This window comes from Phodopus roborovskii, unplaced genomic scaffold, assembly GCF_943737965.1.
Source record: "Phodopus roborovskii unplaced genomic scaffold, PHOROB, whole genome shotgun sequence".
Lineage (NCBI taxonomy): Eukaryota > Metazoa > Chordata > Mammalia > Rodentia > Cricetidae > Phodopus > Phodopus roborovskii.
In genome coordinates, this window is record NW_026126540.1 from 35113694 (window position 1) to 35129306 (window position 15613).

General features: G+C 39.0%; 1 protein-coding gene and 1 non-coding gene across 3 annotated transcripts in view; both read right to left on the reverse strand.

The window, feature by feature from the left end:
- Positions 1 to 15613, reverse strand: part of Lrig2 (leucine rich repeats and immunoglobulin like domains 2) — a 42473-nt gene that overhangs the window by 16989 nt on the left and 9871 nt on the right. For both annotated transcript variants that reach the window (XM_051199308.1, XM_051199307.1), the window contains exons 3-11: positions 12891 to 12965; positions 12462 to 12596; positions 10521 to 10664; positions 10250 to 10393; positions 9592 to 9735; positions 9248 to 9391; positions 5292 to 5372; positions 3088 to 3159; positions 2758 to 2826 (exon numbers count right to left, since the gene is read on the reverse strand). In XM_051199308.1, coding sequence (XP_051055265.1) covers positions 2758 to 2826; positions 3088 to 3159; positions 5292 to 5372; positions 9248 to 9391; positions 9592 to 9735; positions 10250 to 10393; positions 10521 to 10664; positions 12462 to 12596; positions 12891 to 12965 — 1008 coding nt within the window. The remainder of the gene's footprint in view (positions 1 to 2757; positions 2827 to 3087; positions 3160 to 5291; positions 5373 to 9247; positions 9392 to 9591; positions 9736 to 10249; positions 10394 to 10520; positions 10665 to 12461; positions 12597 to 12890; positions 12966 to 15613) is intronic.
- LOC127233172 (small nucleolar RNA U13) lies at positions 10801 to 10905 on the reverse strand. The gene has a single exon (XR_007835471.1). It is a non-coding gene; the product is annotated as a small nucleolar RNA U13 (small nucleolar RNA).

The following is a 15613-nucleotide window of genomic DNA, read 5'->3' on the forward strand; positions in this document are numbered from 1 at the left end:
GGATCTGAAGATGTAGTTATCCCAACTTTGTATAGATAATGTTAACCAGCCCCCAGCCCTATCACAACTCTCCTTAGTACTGAGTAGTGTGAAAATCCACTGCCCATGTCCTCGATGTCATTAACCAGACTTAAAAAGAAAAACCTCAGGAAATTCTGTGAAGGCAAGAAGTATAAGCCTCTGGACCTGTGACCCAACACTAGAGCCATGTGCCATCAAGCACAAAAAGAAGCTGAAGACCAAGAAACAGCAGCAGCAGGAGCTGCACAAGTATGCAGTCAAGGCCTGAGGCAGCCAAGGCAATACAGTGCAAGATTAGCAAAAAAACAAACAAACACTAGGTGGTGTGAGCACTTAATATATTTAATGGGGGGGGGGACATTTTTATGAAAATAAAAACAAGGTTTAGTGGATAATACAAACTTTAAACTCAAGTTTCTAAATCCAGAAAAGATAAGCATGATAGCCATGCCTTTAATCCCAGCACATAGGAGGCTAAAGCAGGAGGATCTCTTTGAGTTCAAGACCAGTCTAGTCTATAGAGTGAGTTCCAGGACAACCAGGGCTACACAGAGAATCCCTGTCTCAAAAAAACCAAAACAAAAGGTACAAAGATTCTTAGACACTGATCTCAAAGCATTCAGAGTTAGGATGAATCTTGGCAACTGTCAGATTTTCCCAGTTTTCCACCCAGCAACATGCAGGAAGATAGGCTATCCCAGATTGATTATGATTACGGCAAATCACCAGCTACAACTAAAAACTTTGACAAAGGGCTGTTTTATTATGTGCCAAGTCATGATGGTGGAGATTAAATGGAAACACCATCTCAGAAAGCTGGAGAGAGGTATGAGAGCAAAGTAGCGGACTCAGAACTCAGTAAAGACCAAATAAATGTGTACTACAGAAACCACAAAGGGCACACTGTAACTTTCCATGAAACTATTCTCTCTACAACCACTCCTTCCCTTTACCCTTGTTTAAAAATTAAGTTGGGTCTCATTAGCTTTGGCTCATTATTTACAGTACAATGAGAATAGTGCTTGCCACAGAGGCCTTTTTGAAATTGCTGGAACTTTTCAAAGCCTCTCGGCAGGCTAGGAAGCCAAGCCAGGAACTGGCCACCAAATACAACCGCTAGTTTTTACCTTCAGGGAATCCTTCTGTCCTAAAGGCTCCCAAAATACTCAGAAGTCTGTGGGACAGCCAGAACATGCTTACTTATAAGGAAAAACTTACAAGTTTCTTTAGGAGCTTTATAAACATCAGTGCCTTAAGGTCAACCTGAGTTCCTTAAAACTCTCTGGTCATACCTGACTTTATATGGCATTCAAATATGACATTCCAGTCAACCCCTCCAACCATATACTGTTAAAGGGGAATATATTCCAATTCACTTTACATAAGAACTATACTGTCAAGAAAATAATGATGCCCACTAAGTTTCTGAATTCTGGAGAGCTCAGACAGAGAAAAAACAATCATATCCACACTCCATACCCACACTCCACAACCACCCCCTACCCCTTCATTCCCCCTCCCCATCCTCCCACAAAGATAGTTTGCCAACTTGTTCCAAGTCATAGGAAAGCTTAAGAAAAAATAGAAATGAGTTCCTTTAATCTGGAAAAAGAACAATAAAGAACCAGAAACTTTATTGGTTCAGTTATCATCATCGTTGTAGACATCATCATCATCACTATTACTGAGGCATGGTAGCCCTCACCTGCCTAGAATTCACTCTGTATCAGGCTGGCGTGAAAATCACAGAGATCTAACTGCCTCTGCCTACTGAGTGCTGGGATTAAAGACATGTACTACTAAATTCAAGCTCCATAATTAATTCCTTTTTTTTTTTTAAGTGTTTTATTTTTATGTGTTTGGGTATTTTTTCTACCTATATGCCTATGTACCAAATGCATGCCTGGTACCCTCAGACATCAAAAAAGAGCATGCAATCCCCTAGGAGATTAGACAAGTACAAGTGTCTGATAATTAATGATAACCACACTGGTAATCATACTGCTGTTTTCAGAAATTATAGAATTCTGATGAAGGAAAATGTAAGAATTAATTATGGGAGGGGGGCTGGAAAGATGGCTCAAAGGTTAAAAGCATTGGCTGATCTTCCAGAGGACCCTCCTTCAATTTCTAGCACCTATATGGCAGTCCACACCTGTCTGTAACTCTAGTCCTAGAGGATTGCAGCACACAGGTGGAAACACACACTCCTGACTCTTCAGAGCTGGGTATCTCTGAATGACACTGCCACTGAAACAACTCAGTATTAACACTTCTGTCTCTTGCTTACATCACTGGCTTCTGAAAACATCTGCGTCACCTTCTTTTCTTTACAGATAATGAGGGACTGGAGAGATGATGGCTCAGTGATTAAGAACACTGCAGTGGTGATGTACCCCTTTAATCCCAGCACTTGGGTGGCAGAGGAAAGTGGATCTTTGTGATTTTGAGATCAGCCTGGTATACCAGCTAGTTCCAGGACAGACAGGGACACACAGAGAAACTCTGTCTCAAAAACCTAAACAGAGAGAAAAAAAAAAAAAAAAAAACACTGTCTGCTCTTCCCAAAGACCCAGGTTCAATTCCCAGGACCCAAATGGCGGTTCACAATCATCTGTAACCCTAATTCCAGAGGACGTGATGACCTCCCCTGCCCCTCTATCTGCATCAGGCACACAAATGGTGTACTTTACATATAATAAGCACTAACAATTAAAAGAGAAAAAAATTACTTACAGTTCCTTTAAGTGAGTCTGAGAAAAAGCATTTTCTTGGATAGACATTATAGCATTGTTGTTCAAATCTCTGAAATCAAGAGAAATGCAACCTCAGTAACCATTTCTACAGTGAAGCTAAAATGTTTAAATGTCCATAAACATCTCCTGTTGACAACAAAGGTTGTTTTGTGAGGCAGTCTCAGTATTCAACCCTGTCTGGCTTTAAACTTGTTATAGAGACCAGGCTGGCAAACTCGCAAAGATTTTCCTGTCTCTGCCTCCTAAGAACTGGGATTAAAGACAGGCACCACCACACCACACCCTATGAGTAACTATATGAAATACTTACAAATACTCAAGGGATTCAAGACCAATGAATGCTTTCTGTGTAATTGACTTAATCTGGTTTCCTTGCAAGATTCTGAAATAAAATTAAATAAAATTAAATTCATTAAATATTTATGTATAGAAGGTATACTTAAGTAAAATTTAGAGTATAATACTATTAACACATTTTTAAATTACTATTTTTTTTAATTGTATATGTGTGTGTGTACATAATAATCACAGTGGTGCATGAAGGGGACAACTTGCAGGAATACATTCTGCCCTTCCATCATGTGGGTCTTGAGGATAGGTCATCTCACTCAATGGCAAACACCTTTCACTGTTGGACCACCCTCCTCCATCACCCCTTCTTCCTTTCCCTACTCTTTTTTTCCCCCCAAGATTTATTTATTACGTATACAACATTCTGCCTGCATGCCAGAAGAAGGCTCTAGATCTCATTATAAATTGCTGTGAGACACTATGTGGTTGCTGAGAATTGAACTCAGAACCTCTGGAAAAGTAGCCACTCATCTCTCCAGCCCTTAAATTATTTTTAATTATGTGTCTGTGTGTAGCGGGTAGGGGAGAGGTATGTTCTTGTGAGTGCTGTGCCTGTGAAAGCCAGAAGAGGACATGAAACCCCCTGAAGTGAAGTTACAGGTGGTTATAAGCCACCTACTATGGGTGCTGAGAACCAAACTCAGATTCTCTGAAATAACAGAAGCACTCTTACTTAACCCCTGAGCCATCTCTTTAGCCCTTTTAATGGCTGAGAGAGAAAAAAAATATACACAACTGAGAGAAAAAATATACACACCGAATTGTAGATTAATGAAAGCAAACACTTAAGAAAATTATGAATTTACTAATTAAGGCAAAGTACAACACGAAAGCTTCTGTTGAGGTTTCAGAGGCTCCTCTAAATGCCTCTAAACAGTCATCCTTACCACTAAAATACTGGTAATTTGCCAGTGCTACATGAGGTTAGATTCCCCATTTCTCTCCTTAATAAAAGATGTTCAGATTAAAGATATTCAGACAACTATAAATCTTTGGAGAAATCCTTCTCTTAGGAGACATAAAATGTTTCATGTGAGAATATTTTCTCCTATTACTAGACATATTCCCCATATATCTCACACGATTAAACATACCATCAGATCAACTGTATTTTCTCAAAACATTTCTCTTACTTGAATAGAAAACTCTATTCTGGGGCTGGAGAGGCGGCTCAGAGGTTAAGAGCATTGACTGCTCTTCCAGAGGTCCTGAGTTCAATTCCCAGCAACCACATGGTAGCTCTCAACCACCTCTAATGAGATTTGATGCCCTCTTTTGGAGCGCAGGCAGAACACTGTATACATAATAAATAAATAAATCTTTAAAAAAAAAAAAAAAAAAAAAAAAAACTCTATTCTGTAATTTAAATCCTATGGGATTGAGAACATAAATTTGTAGTCACTATGGAAATCACTATGGGGGTTCCTCCAGAAACTCAAAATAGAGCCACCATATGGCCCAGCTAAACTACTGTAAGCTACTGGTAAATATATACCTGAAAGACTCTAAGTCAATATGCCACAGCCTAGGTAGCTAATAAAATATGGATAGATAAAGAAAAGGTAGCACATACATACAACAGAATTGTATGTAGCCATAAATAAAAATGAAGTTATGAAATTTGTAGGAAAATGGATACCACCAAACATTTTCTCTCATATGCAGAACTTAGATTTAGAATTACATACTTGTGTATGATATATGTGCTAGTAGGTTATGAAACTACAAAAGGGATCATGAGAGGAAGAGATCTTAAGGGATGTGGAAAATAAAGAATGGTGCATAAGTCATAAGAAAGCAGAAGGAACGACCTGGATATAAGAAAGGGACCAACCCAAGCAGGGAGGAGGTGGGAAGAGGACAGTAAGAGAGAGGAATGAATGATAACAAACAATAATGAAACATGTATGATCATGCAGTGATGAAACCTATCTCTCACAATGCTTACCTAAAACTAATTTTTAAAAAAATTTTCATAGGAATATTTTATAAATAAAAAGTGCCTAAACAACACAGTATTTGACAAACAAAGCTCCCTCCTTTAGGAGATGGTAGGAAAGCTCTGAATTTCTGGCCATATAAAATAAACATTACCCAATAACATTTACAACTGTTTCTTGAAAAGACATCTATTAGATAAACACAAACATCACAGATACATACAATTTAGTGAGACTTTTGAGTCCAGCAAAAGCTTCACTAGCATCTTCAATGGCCCATGAAATTTCATTATTTCTCAAATCTCTGAAAGTGTCAGGAAGAAAAAGTTGTTAGCCAATATGACTACTATACCACTAGGCAGCAACCTGGTATGGCAGCATAAAAGGATACATGCTAATTTTAACCATTATTTATGGTGAAGACTCAGTCCTGCTTTTTAAAGGAATATTTGTGATACACAGAAAAATAAATAAATTAAAGCAGGCATGGTGGCACATGTCTTTAGTCCTAGCACTCAGGAAGCAAAGCCAGGAGGATCTCTGTGAGTTCCAAGCAGCCTGTTTTATATTGTGAGCTCCAGAACAGCCAAAACTTCATAGAGAAACCCTGTCTCAAAAATAAATAATAAGAACAAATGAATGAATAAATAAATAAGCCAAGCAACCTGCTAGTTAATCACATGTAATTGTACTAGTCTATTAAAAATTGTAGATGGGCTCCTACAAAAAAGGAGGATTTCAAAATAAAGAAGATTTATAAAGCTTACAAATATCCTTTTAGACTCATGGGATTTCTGGGTGTTCCAAGCCTTCCTCTGGGCCCTTAAACTTAAAATAGCTCAAAGAGTAATACCAACACAGAATTTTACAGCTCAAGAGCAAGCTAACATTCCCTTTGGGAAGCAAATATGGTATCCCCCACATGCCAGAATGGTCACTGTGTTTTCTTGAAAAGTATGTCCTTTTAAAACCCACTATTCCATTCTCATAGGAAGTACAATTATATACATCATGTGTGGATAAAGTATCAGTTATATTAAAAATATTTCATCATTTTTGTTTTCTAAAGCTATCTTATATTAAATAAAGCAAATACTTTCTGATTTATAAGACTATATATATAGTATGAATGCCAAGAGAGGTTTCTTGTTTTACCTTCTTCAAGTAAAATGCTAACATAACTCATTTTATTTTATTATCAATTCTTCAGGACATTCCCCCTCCTCCACAGCAGAAAATAATAGGAATTATTCATCCAGAGAGGCATTGTGGTTCATGCCTATAACCCTAGGACTCAGGAAACTAAGACAGAAAGATGGAAAATTCAAAACACAGCAGGATCTTGTCTCAAGAGACCAAAAAAAGAAGAGAGAAAGAGAAAGAGGAAGAGGACAGGGGAGGAGAGGGGAGGGGAAGGGAGGGGAGGGGAGGGGAGGGGAAGGAAGGGGAGGGGAAGAAAAAGGTAAATGGGCTGGGGAGATAGCTCACTGGGATAAGAACAATAGCTGTTCTTTCTTAGAGGTCCTGAGTTCAATTCCCAGCAACCATGATGTGGTGGATCAACCATCTATAGTGGGATCTGATGAATAAAATAATTTTTAGGGGGAAGGGATAGAACCCATGAGATACAAACAAAGTACAGGGAAAACAAAACAAAAAAAAAAAAAAAACAGAAAAGTTTACAGGGAAAAGAAAGCAGGGGAGTAGGAGAAGAGGAGGAAAGAAGGAAAAGGAAAGGGTGGAAAAGAATCAATTAAAGCTATGAACATGGAAAAACCTCTACCCCTAAGAAAACCTGATATTTGATAAACTAATTTAAAAACTAAAATTTAAGAAGATCACAGAGTTTTAATGGCGGTACCATGTATGAGAGAATAAAGATGCTACCATAAGTCATATGCTGTTAAATGAGAACCCCAGGACCAGGGTGGGCTACCTCCCACAAGTTATTAGACAGAAAGGCCCCAAAGGTCCTCAAAACAATGCAAGCAATCGCTACTGTTGTTGGTTGCCCACCAGAACTAGATGGCAAGACACGACTGCTGCAGGTACCACATGTTTTGGTCTCAGAACAGAGAAATAAAACTAGATGAAGCTGAAAGCTTCCTTCCTGTGGGCTAACCTCATAGTGCTGGGGAAACACTGTTATCAACAATCTTACTCAGCTGTGGGCCCTGTATGCAACACTACTTGCAAGGCTTGCAAGACATGATATACCAACTGGTATTAATATCAACAAGTCTGTTATCCAACCACTTTGTGATTGGATTTGAGGCCTGCTCCATAAACATGGTCAAAAGTTCATGGCTAGGGAAGGCGTGGGCCCTAGTGGAGAAGCAACTGCTGTTATTTTCCTAATGAACATGATGTGCCCAACATCTGACTTCTACATGATTGATTATGACTATAGATTAGTGATGCTGAATATTTTTGATCAGAGAAGCTTCTTTGTAGAGTGGGCCAGCAATTAATGACAAAAATCATTACTGGTCAAAGTAAAGAAAACAAGAGTATTTAATACTCAGCCATAGTGGCTGAAGAAATGCCTCAGAGGTTAAGAGCACTGGCTGCTCTTCCTGAGGTCCTGAGTTCAAATTCCCAGCAACCACATGGTGGCTCACAACCATCTAGAATGAGATCTGATGCCCTCTTCTGTCATACAGGCATACATGCAGGCAAAACACTATACCTAATAAATAAATCTTTGTTTTGTTTTTTGAGACAGGGTTTCTCTGTATGGTTTTGGAGCCTCTCCTGGAACTAGCTCTGTAGACCAGGCTGGCCTCGACCTCACAGAGATCCACCTACCTCTGCCTCCTAAGTGCTGGGATTAAAGGAATATGCCACCAACACCTGGCTTCTAATAAACAAATCTTTAAAAATGGAAAAATACTCAGCTGTAAATGGGAGAACACACACACACACACCAAGGTTGAGGGAATATCATGGAAGAGGGAGTGGGAAAAATACAAGGGCAGAAAGAAGGGGTAGAATGTTGTGGAGCACTGTCCTCCAGGCATGACATAACATAACAATCTTAAACTCCCAGAAGCTGTGATTACCTATATAAGATGAGCCCATTTCCTGATAGGAAACCATTTGTCAGAAGGGTTATTGCTGTCCCATACTTCACCCCACCCCACCCCACCCAACTCTTGGCCTCCTGAGCAGGTCCTGGCTTTTCCTTACCCTCTTCTACAGTGCCTGGTAGACAAGTGTTATGTTGAAGAACACAAACCTCTTGTCTTGTACTTTGGTATTACAGATGTGCTACTAGTGCAATAAAGTAAAGGCTTTCTGCCCATAAGAAAGTAAATTTTATAAAGAAAAAAATATATAAGGCCCATCAACATACTGGAATAGAGGGAGAAGGGACTCACAAGGCTCCACACCTCACTGAGAATTTACACATAGTTAATGGTTGATGGGGAAGGAAGAGACACTTCCTTCAGTCTCATGGCCACTAGTACCTGAACCAGACTCCTAAAAGCAACCTTAATGAAATTCATCAGTGGTGCTGCTATTGATTACTGGCCTTATGTGTGCTAGGACAGTGCTCCACTGAACAAGGTCAATAATCAATAACAGCAGCAGCACCACATGTACAACCACTTTATACACACACACAATTTAGCCAGACATGATAATACATGCCTATAATCCCTGCACCTGGAAAGCAGAACTCAGAGTTCAAATCCAACCTAAGTTACACATTTAGATCTTGTCTCCAAAAACCAAACAGATGAAAAAGGTTAGTTTCTTTGGGGCAAAGCATGAAGATGTAGCTCAGTGGTAAAGTAATGGCCTAGTGTGCTCAAGTTTTAATCTATGGATTACTGCCCCCAAAGACCCACAAATCACAAACTACTACTAGAGAACAGACTGCTATGCTATACATGTGACAAAGCCAGAAGTTCTGGTACTCTATCCATCAGGGAAACAAGACAATGAATGCATTCTAACACTGCCAACTGGCATGGAGAGGCTTTGCTGTTATAAGATTAACTCAGATTAAAGTATAAGCTGTTATAAGATTTATTTATGGGATACAGAACAAAAAAAAAAAAAAGCACAAAATACTAGCATATATCCATTTTCATATTGATTACTTATTTTCATTCATTTGCTTAGTTTCATTCTAAAACAGATTTTTAAAAAACAAAGAAAAAAGAAACTTACAATGTCTGAAGATTGGAAAGAAACCTAAATACACCATCAGCAATATGAGTGACTCTATTGTCCCCTAAATTCAATTTCTCCAGTAAACTCAAACCCACAAAGGCAGATTCATCAAGGCGGGTCAGCTGGTTATAGGACAAATCCCTAAAAAAGCAAGAAACATTGAAAGTCAAAAATTATTGTATTTAGCCCAATACAAACTTTACTTCACTGACATGCTAAGTTTGGTGTTCTAACAAAGCCTGAGGAAACAGGAACACTAGATCTCATGACTACCATGAGCATAATTTACTCCACTCTGCTCTAGTCTCATACCTTCCCATGAAACACCACTCAATACTTACAGTTCAGATAGTCTCTGGCAGAACTCCCATGCATCAGGGCTGATTCTTTCAATAGCATTCTGGCTCATATACAGTTGCTGTAACATTCGCAAGCCATACAGCCACCCCTTATTCACTCCTGTAAGGTTGTTATGTTCCAGTTCTCTGTACAATCAGAGAGAAGCGAGTAACTCAAAACAAGGCATTCAGCACCAATATTTTAAATCTCCATTAAATGTTTTGACAGACAGACACTTTTGCTTAACTCTAGTGACCCAAGAAACTCAAGATCTAGCCCTAAAAGGACTAAGAATCTATAAAACCAACACACCAAGTGGTACAGGATTCCTGGTTCAGATAAATTCTGGTAATTTTGGTCAAAACAACATAATTTATTTTTATATTGAAAAGCTTAAGAATGATAACAAAAATATCAGTTAACAAAGAAAAAAGAAAACCAAAACCTTAAGAGTCTGTATGAAAGCAAGGGGCGTAGTATGTGTCAGGCCCTGGGTTCAATCTTGGATGGGAGGAGAAAGGGAGAAGAAAGTGGATGTTGTTTCCATTTTACCACACATCAGAAAGACCAAGTACCTCTGTTATTTAAGCAACCACTCTAGTTATTTGGCATTAAAAGCCCAGAACGATTCCTCCCAACTCTCCCCATCCTGGTACTTACAATTCTTCCATATTATTCAACCCAAAAAATGCTCCATCTTTGAGTTTGCTAATTCCATTTCGTTGCATTTTCAATGAGCGTAAGGAATCAAGTCCTTGGAATGTAAGACCTTCTATGATTTTAATCCTGTTTCTTTTTAGTTCCCTTTAACCAAAAAAAAAAAAAAATTACAGTTAGAAAATTGGCTGAGTTACTCTTACAATAATTTAAAAAAGAAAAACTTGTGTAAAGGAAAACTTGTCTCTTATAATCCATCAATTTTGTTACTCACAAGAATTGGAGATGAGGCAGCTTGAAGACTTTAGGTGGAATCATGCTAATTCGGTTCCGGTTTAATTTTACCACCAATAAAGAACCTGATAAGTTGTCAAAGCAACCGGCCTCCAATGTAGTTATCCTATTATTACTTAAATTCCTAAAATGACAAGGTAGCAGCAAAAGAAAAGAAACAGTGATAACTAACAAGGTCTGCAACTCTGATTCCAATCCCATCACTTAACTATACACATTTTGACATATCATTAATCCAAATCAGGCTACTTTTTTTTTCATGTCAGACAAAAGTCATAAGCCAAGGTTGCAACAAGGTCATGAGAGGCACATATCATGCAAAGGCATGAATACCCAATCATCATGCTTATGAATCCAAAAAGAATCTTAACTGATATTGTGTGTGTGTGTGTGTGTGTGTGTGTGTGTGTGTGTGTGTGCATGTCTATGTGTTATCCAGGTGGTATGCACAGTGTGTCTATGTGGGTGTAGAAGCCAGAGCAGAATGGGGGAAGAGAACAACCTCTATTATTCTCTGACTTATTACCTCAAGACAGGGTCTCTCATGGAACCATCATTTTGGCTAGGCTGGCTGGCCATTGAACTCTTGGGATCTGCCTCTCACTATCCTCAATGCTGGGATTACAGGCACACACAGCCATGCCCCTATTTTCATACAGGTGTTTGGGATTTAAACTCAGGTCCTTGTGCTTGCAGAAGCAAGCTCTTGTACCCACTGAGCAATCTTCTCAACTCCTTAACTGCTATTTTAGTTCATAAATCATTTAATTACTTTCTCCCTTCATCTACAAAATTTAGCTCAGTGATGGAATGCATATGGCAAGGTCCTGGGGGTTTGAATCTAGCACTGAAAAATAAGGAGAAGATGGGACGTGGTGGTGCACACCCTTAATCCCAGCACTTGTAAGACAGAGGCAGATAGGTCTATGAGTTTGAGGCCATCCTGGTCTACATGGTAAGTTCCAGGCCACCCAGGAATACATAGTGAAACCCTATCTCAAAACAAAGGGGGGAGGACTGTGGGGGTGACAGTACTGGTTCTACTTCATTTAGGATGTTACGAAGTAGGGTGCATGAATATGTTTTAGAAACTGGCATGCATGCTATTACCATCATTATACAGGGCAAGCTACTGTTTAACAAATAGTAACAAATCATTCCTATTTACTTTTTTACAAATATGCTGGTTAGGACTGGAGGTGTGGCTCATAGGACAGCAACTGCCAAGCACCAAGATTCCCAGTACCAAAATAAAAACTCTCAAACTAAATCTCGGGTTGATAGGATGGCCTAGGGAACACCTGCCAAACAAGCATAAAACCTGAAATCCATCCCTGGAACACACTGAGCACTAGTGATACATGTCTTTAATCCCAGCACTAGGGAAGCAGAGGAGGGAAGATCTCTGAGTTCAAGGCCAGCCTGGTTCACAGAGTGAGTTCCAGAACAGCAAGGACTACCCAGAGAAACCCTGTCTCCAAAAAAAAAAAAAAAAAATGAGAGACAGACAGACAGACAGATATGGAAGAAAAAAACAATTCCACAAAGTTGTCCTCTGACCTCCACAATGTCACTGTAGGATATGTGTATTACATCAATCTATGCACAATAACAAACAACTCGGACTTCACTCTCAACGTCTAGCAATTTTTTTTTCCTGGCAAGAAAGTACTTTCTTTTCGGGTGAAGTAGAAGAATAAATAACTCCAAAAGCCCCAAACTAAGCTTGTTTTACACATGGATATCAAAATTAAATAAACAACAGACATCTGAGGGAATGTGGTTAACCAATAAATGACAGAAATGCACTTTAAAGTAAATCCAGAAAGCAGGCAGTATACCAGTTACTGCTCCCTTGCAGTTCACTCAATAAACTATTCTTCCAATTAATTCAGTAAATCTGGGTCTCTATTTTACTTACAGGTATTTCAGCGACATCTGAGGAAATGAAGATGTCTTGATTTCTGATATTATATTCGAACTGAGGTCTAAACTCTCGAGAGCAGAGTAAAGCTGCAATGCTTCTGCATTTATTTCTGGTATTAAATTATGGACTCTACAAAACAAGGATTATACTCAGGTTATTGCCACAAGGATCTAACTAATTAGGATAAACATTATAGGTACTTGAAAAAAATGCAACAGAATTGTTATATTACAGTGAAAGCAGAGTGACAGCAGCTATTGGTTCTCCAAAACAGAGATTTCTAGACACACACACACACGCACGCACGCACGCACGCGCACGCACGCACGCACGCGCACACACACACACACACACACACACACACACACACACACACACACACGAGATTCATAATTAAATACAAGATCTGAAATCTTAACTTACAATGAAAGCAGAGTAATATTAAGTGTTGGTTCTCCAAAATATGGGATCTCTGTTAGCTCATTGTAATTCATTTTCCTAAACAGAAGAGAAAACAGTTTTGAAAGTTTAATGGTGGAAATTACCTCCTAAATTCTGGTTTTTGGCTCATATCCTAGTGTGCCAAAATTTGAAAAGCCCTATAATACAGAATAAATTAGACTAATAAAACTGTGGTTTTTAAGAAATTAGAATTTTCTCTTTTGTAAGAGTATTATTTCTAATTATGTGAGAAGAGGAGGGTTATACACATTAAGTGCAGTGCCTTTGGTCCCCTGAAGCTTGAGTTACAGGCAAGCCATCCAAATATGAATGATGGGAACCAAACTCAGGTCCTCTACAATAGCAATATGTGTGCTTAACAGCTGAGCCATCTCACCAGCTCTGAGAAATCAGGAGTTTTAATGTGTTTCTTCATAGTATCTACCATTAGCATCAGTATTAAATGCTAGATGTGGTTTTAGCACACCTTAATTCTATTACTTGAGAGGAACAGGAAGAAGTTCAAAACCAGCCTGGACTATAATGGAAAGACCCTTTCTCAAAAAGCAATAGCAACAAAAGTCAGTATTATAAAGGCTTGTGCCAGATATGATGATACATGCCAGCAACCTCAGACTGTAGGAGACAGATGTGGGAGGATGCACAACTCCAAGGCCAGCCTACACAGAACATTCTAGACCAGTCTAAGCTACACAGAAAAATTCCATCTTTTTAGAAAGGGTTGAGGGGCTGAAGAGATGGTTCCATTGTTCATAGCACTGGGTGCTCTTCCAAGATCCAGGTTTGATTCCCAACACCCATACAGCAACTCACAACTGTCTCGATCTCCAGTTCCAGGGTATCTGACTTCCTATTCTGGCCTCTGTGGACCCTGCATGCATGTAGTACACAAACACACATGCAGGCAAAATCCCATACACATAAAATAATGAAAACTCTTTTTTAAAGGGGATTAAGAAGTAATGCAATTACATTTTAATTTTCAAAATGTTTAAAAAGGAGAGTGGGATGTAGCTCAGTGGTAGGACAGTAGGGTAGCTAGCTATGAACTATCTCACATGGTTGTTGGGAATGGAACTCAAGTCCTCTAGAAGAGCAGCAGGTGCTCTTAAACACTGAGCCATCTCTCCAGCCCTTCAATTCTTCTCATAGCATCTCTAGAGTAAATATTCCCAAATTCAGTTTGAAGAAATGGTCCAGGCAGTAAAGTGTTTGCTAAGCAAACATGATCAAGTTTAGATCCCTAGCACCAAAGTAAAGCTAAATAGAGTAGTACATATCTGTACACCTACTACTGAGATAGGAAAAGTAGAACTAGGCAGATCCCTAGTAGTGAATGACCAGCCAATCTAGCTGAATCAGTGAGGGCCAGGTTGAAAGATGCTGCCTCAAAAACTAAGGTAGAATGAGACCAAGAACCTGAGGCTAGATGGTCATAGGCCCTAGGGGGAAATCTACTAATATTATTCTGCTAAATGAATTAAGCAACTCTTAAGGTTGCTTAAGATCAATGTATCTCTGAACCCTTATCAGAGAAGCTTCTCTGTGAAGTAGAGAGTAATTAATTGAGCAATGCTCAACCCTAAACAGGATATCTGTATCATATCACCCCCATCAAGGTTCAGGGATGTATGAGAAAGAGGGGATAGAAAGATCCTAAGAGCCAGAGGTAAGGAACAACTTCAAGGACAGCTCCTTAGACACAACAGGGCAAATGTACACATGAACTCACAGAGAATGCAATGGTATGTGCAAGACCTGCACAAGCTCAGCCAGACAAAACCCCAAGGGGAAGTGAACACAAAATCCAACTCCAAGACAAAAAGTCATTTACAATTGGTAACTGCTGGGAGAGGGAATCGGTTTTCTTCAATGAAGTCATACTGAGGATATCAACCACAAGCAGGGAAGGCTACATGTTCAGGAATAGCTTGCCAACACAAATTAGACTCCATGTTTGTTTAGGGATTTTACTTGTTTGTTTAGGTTTTTTTTTTTTTTTTTTTTTTTTTTTTTTTTTAAGAGAGAGAAAAAGCTTGGTGGCAGAGGCAAGTAGATTTTATGAGTTCAAGGTCTGATCTACAAAGTGAGTTCCAGGCTAGCCAGTGCTACCGTGAGGCACTGTTTCAAAAACATAAAAACAAAAACAAAAAACTCCAGGCAACACTTAGGAGGCAGAGGCAGATCGCTGAGTTCAATGCCAGCCTGGGCTAGGCTACAGAGTGGATTCCAGAACAGCCAGGGCTATACAGAGAAGCCCTGTCTCAAAAGAAAAACAAAATCAAAAACAAGATAAATATATAGATAGACTATGAAGATGTGTGAGGATCTGGGAAAATCTAGGAGGATCTGGGGGAAGAGAAAAGAATATGGTCAAAATATACAAACTTCAGGCTGGAGAGATGGCTCAGAGGTTAAGACCACTGTTTGCTCTTCCAGAGGTCCTGAGTTCCATTCCCAGAAACCACATGATGGCTCACAGCCATCTATAATGAAATCTGGTGCTCTCTTCTGGTGTGCAGATATATATGGAGGCAGAATATTGTATACATAATAAAATCTTTAAAAAAAAATACGAACTTCTCAAAGGATAAATAAAAACATTATTTTAAATAAATAAGGTAGACAAACAATTCAGGATGACAATGTTCATCTCTGGACTCCACAAGTAAATACAACAGACA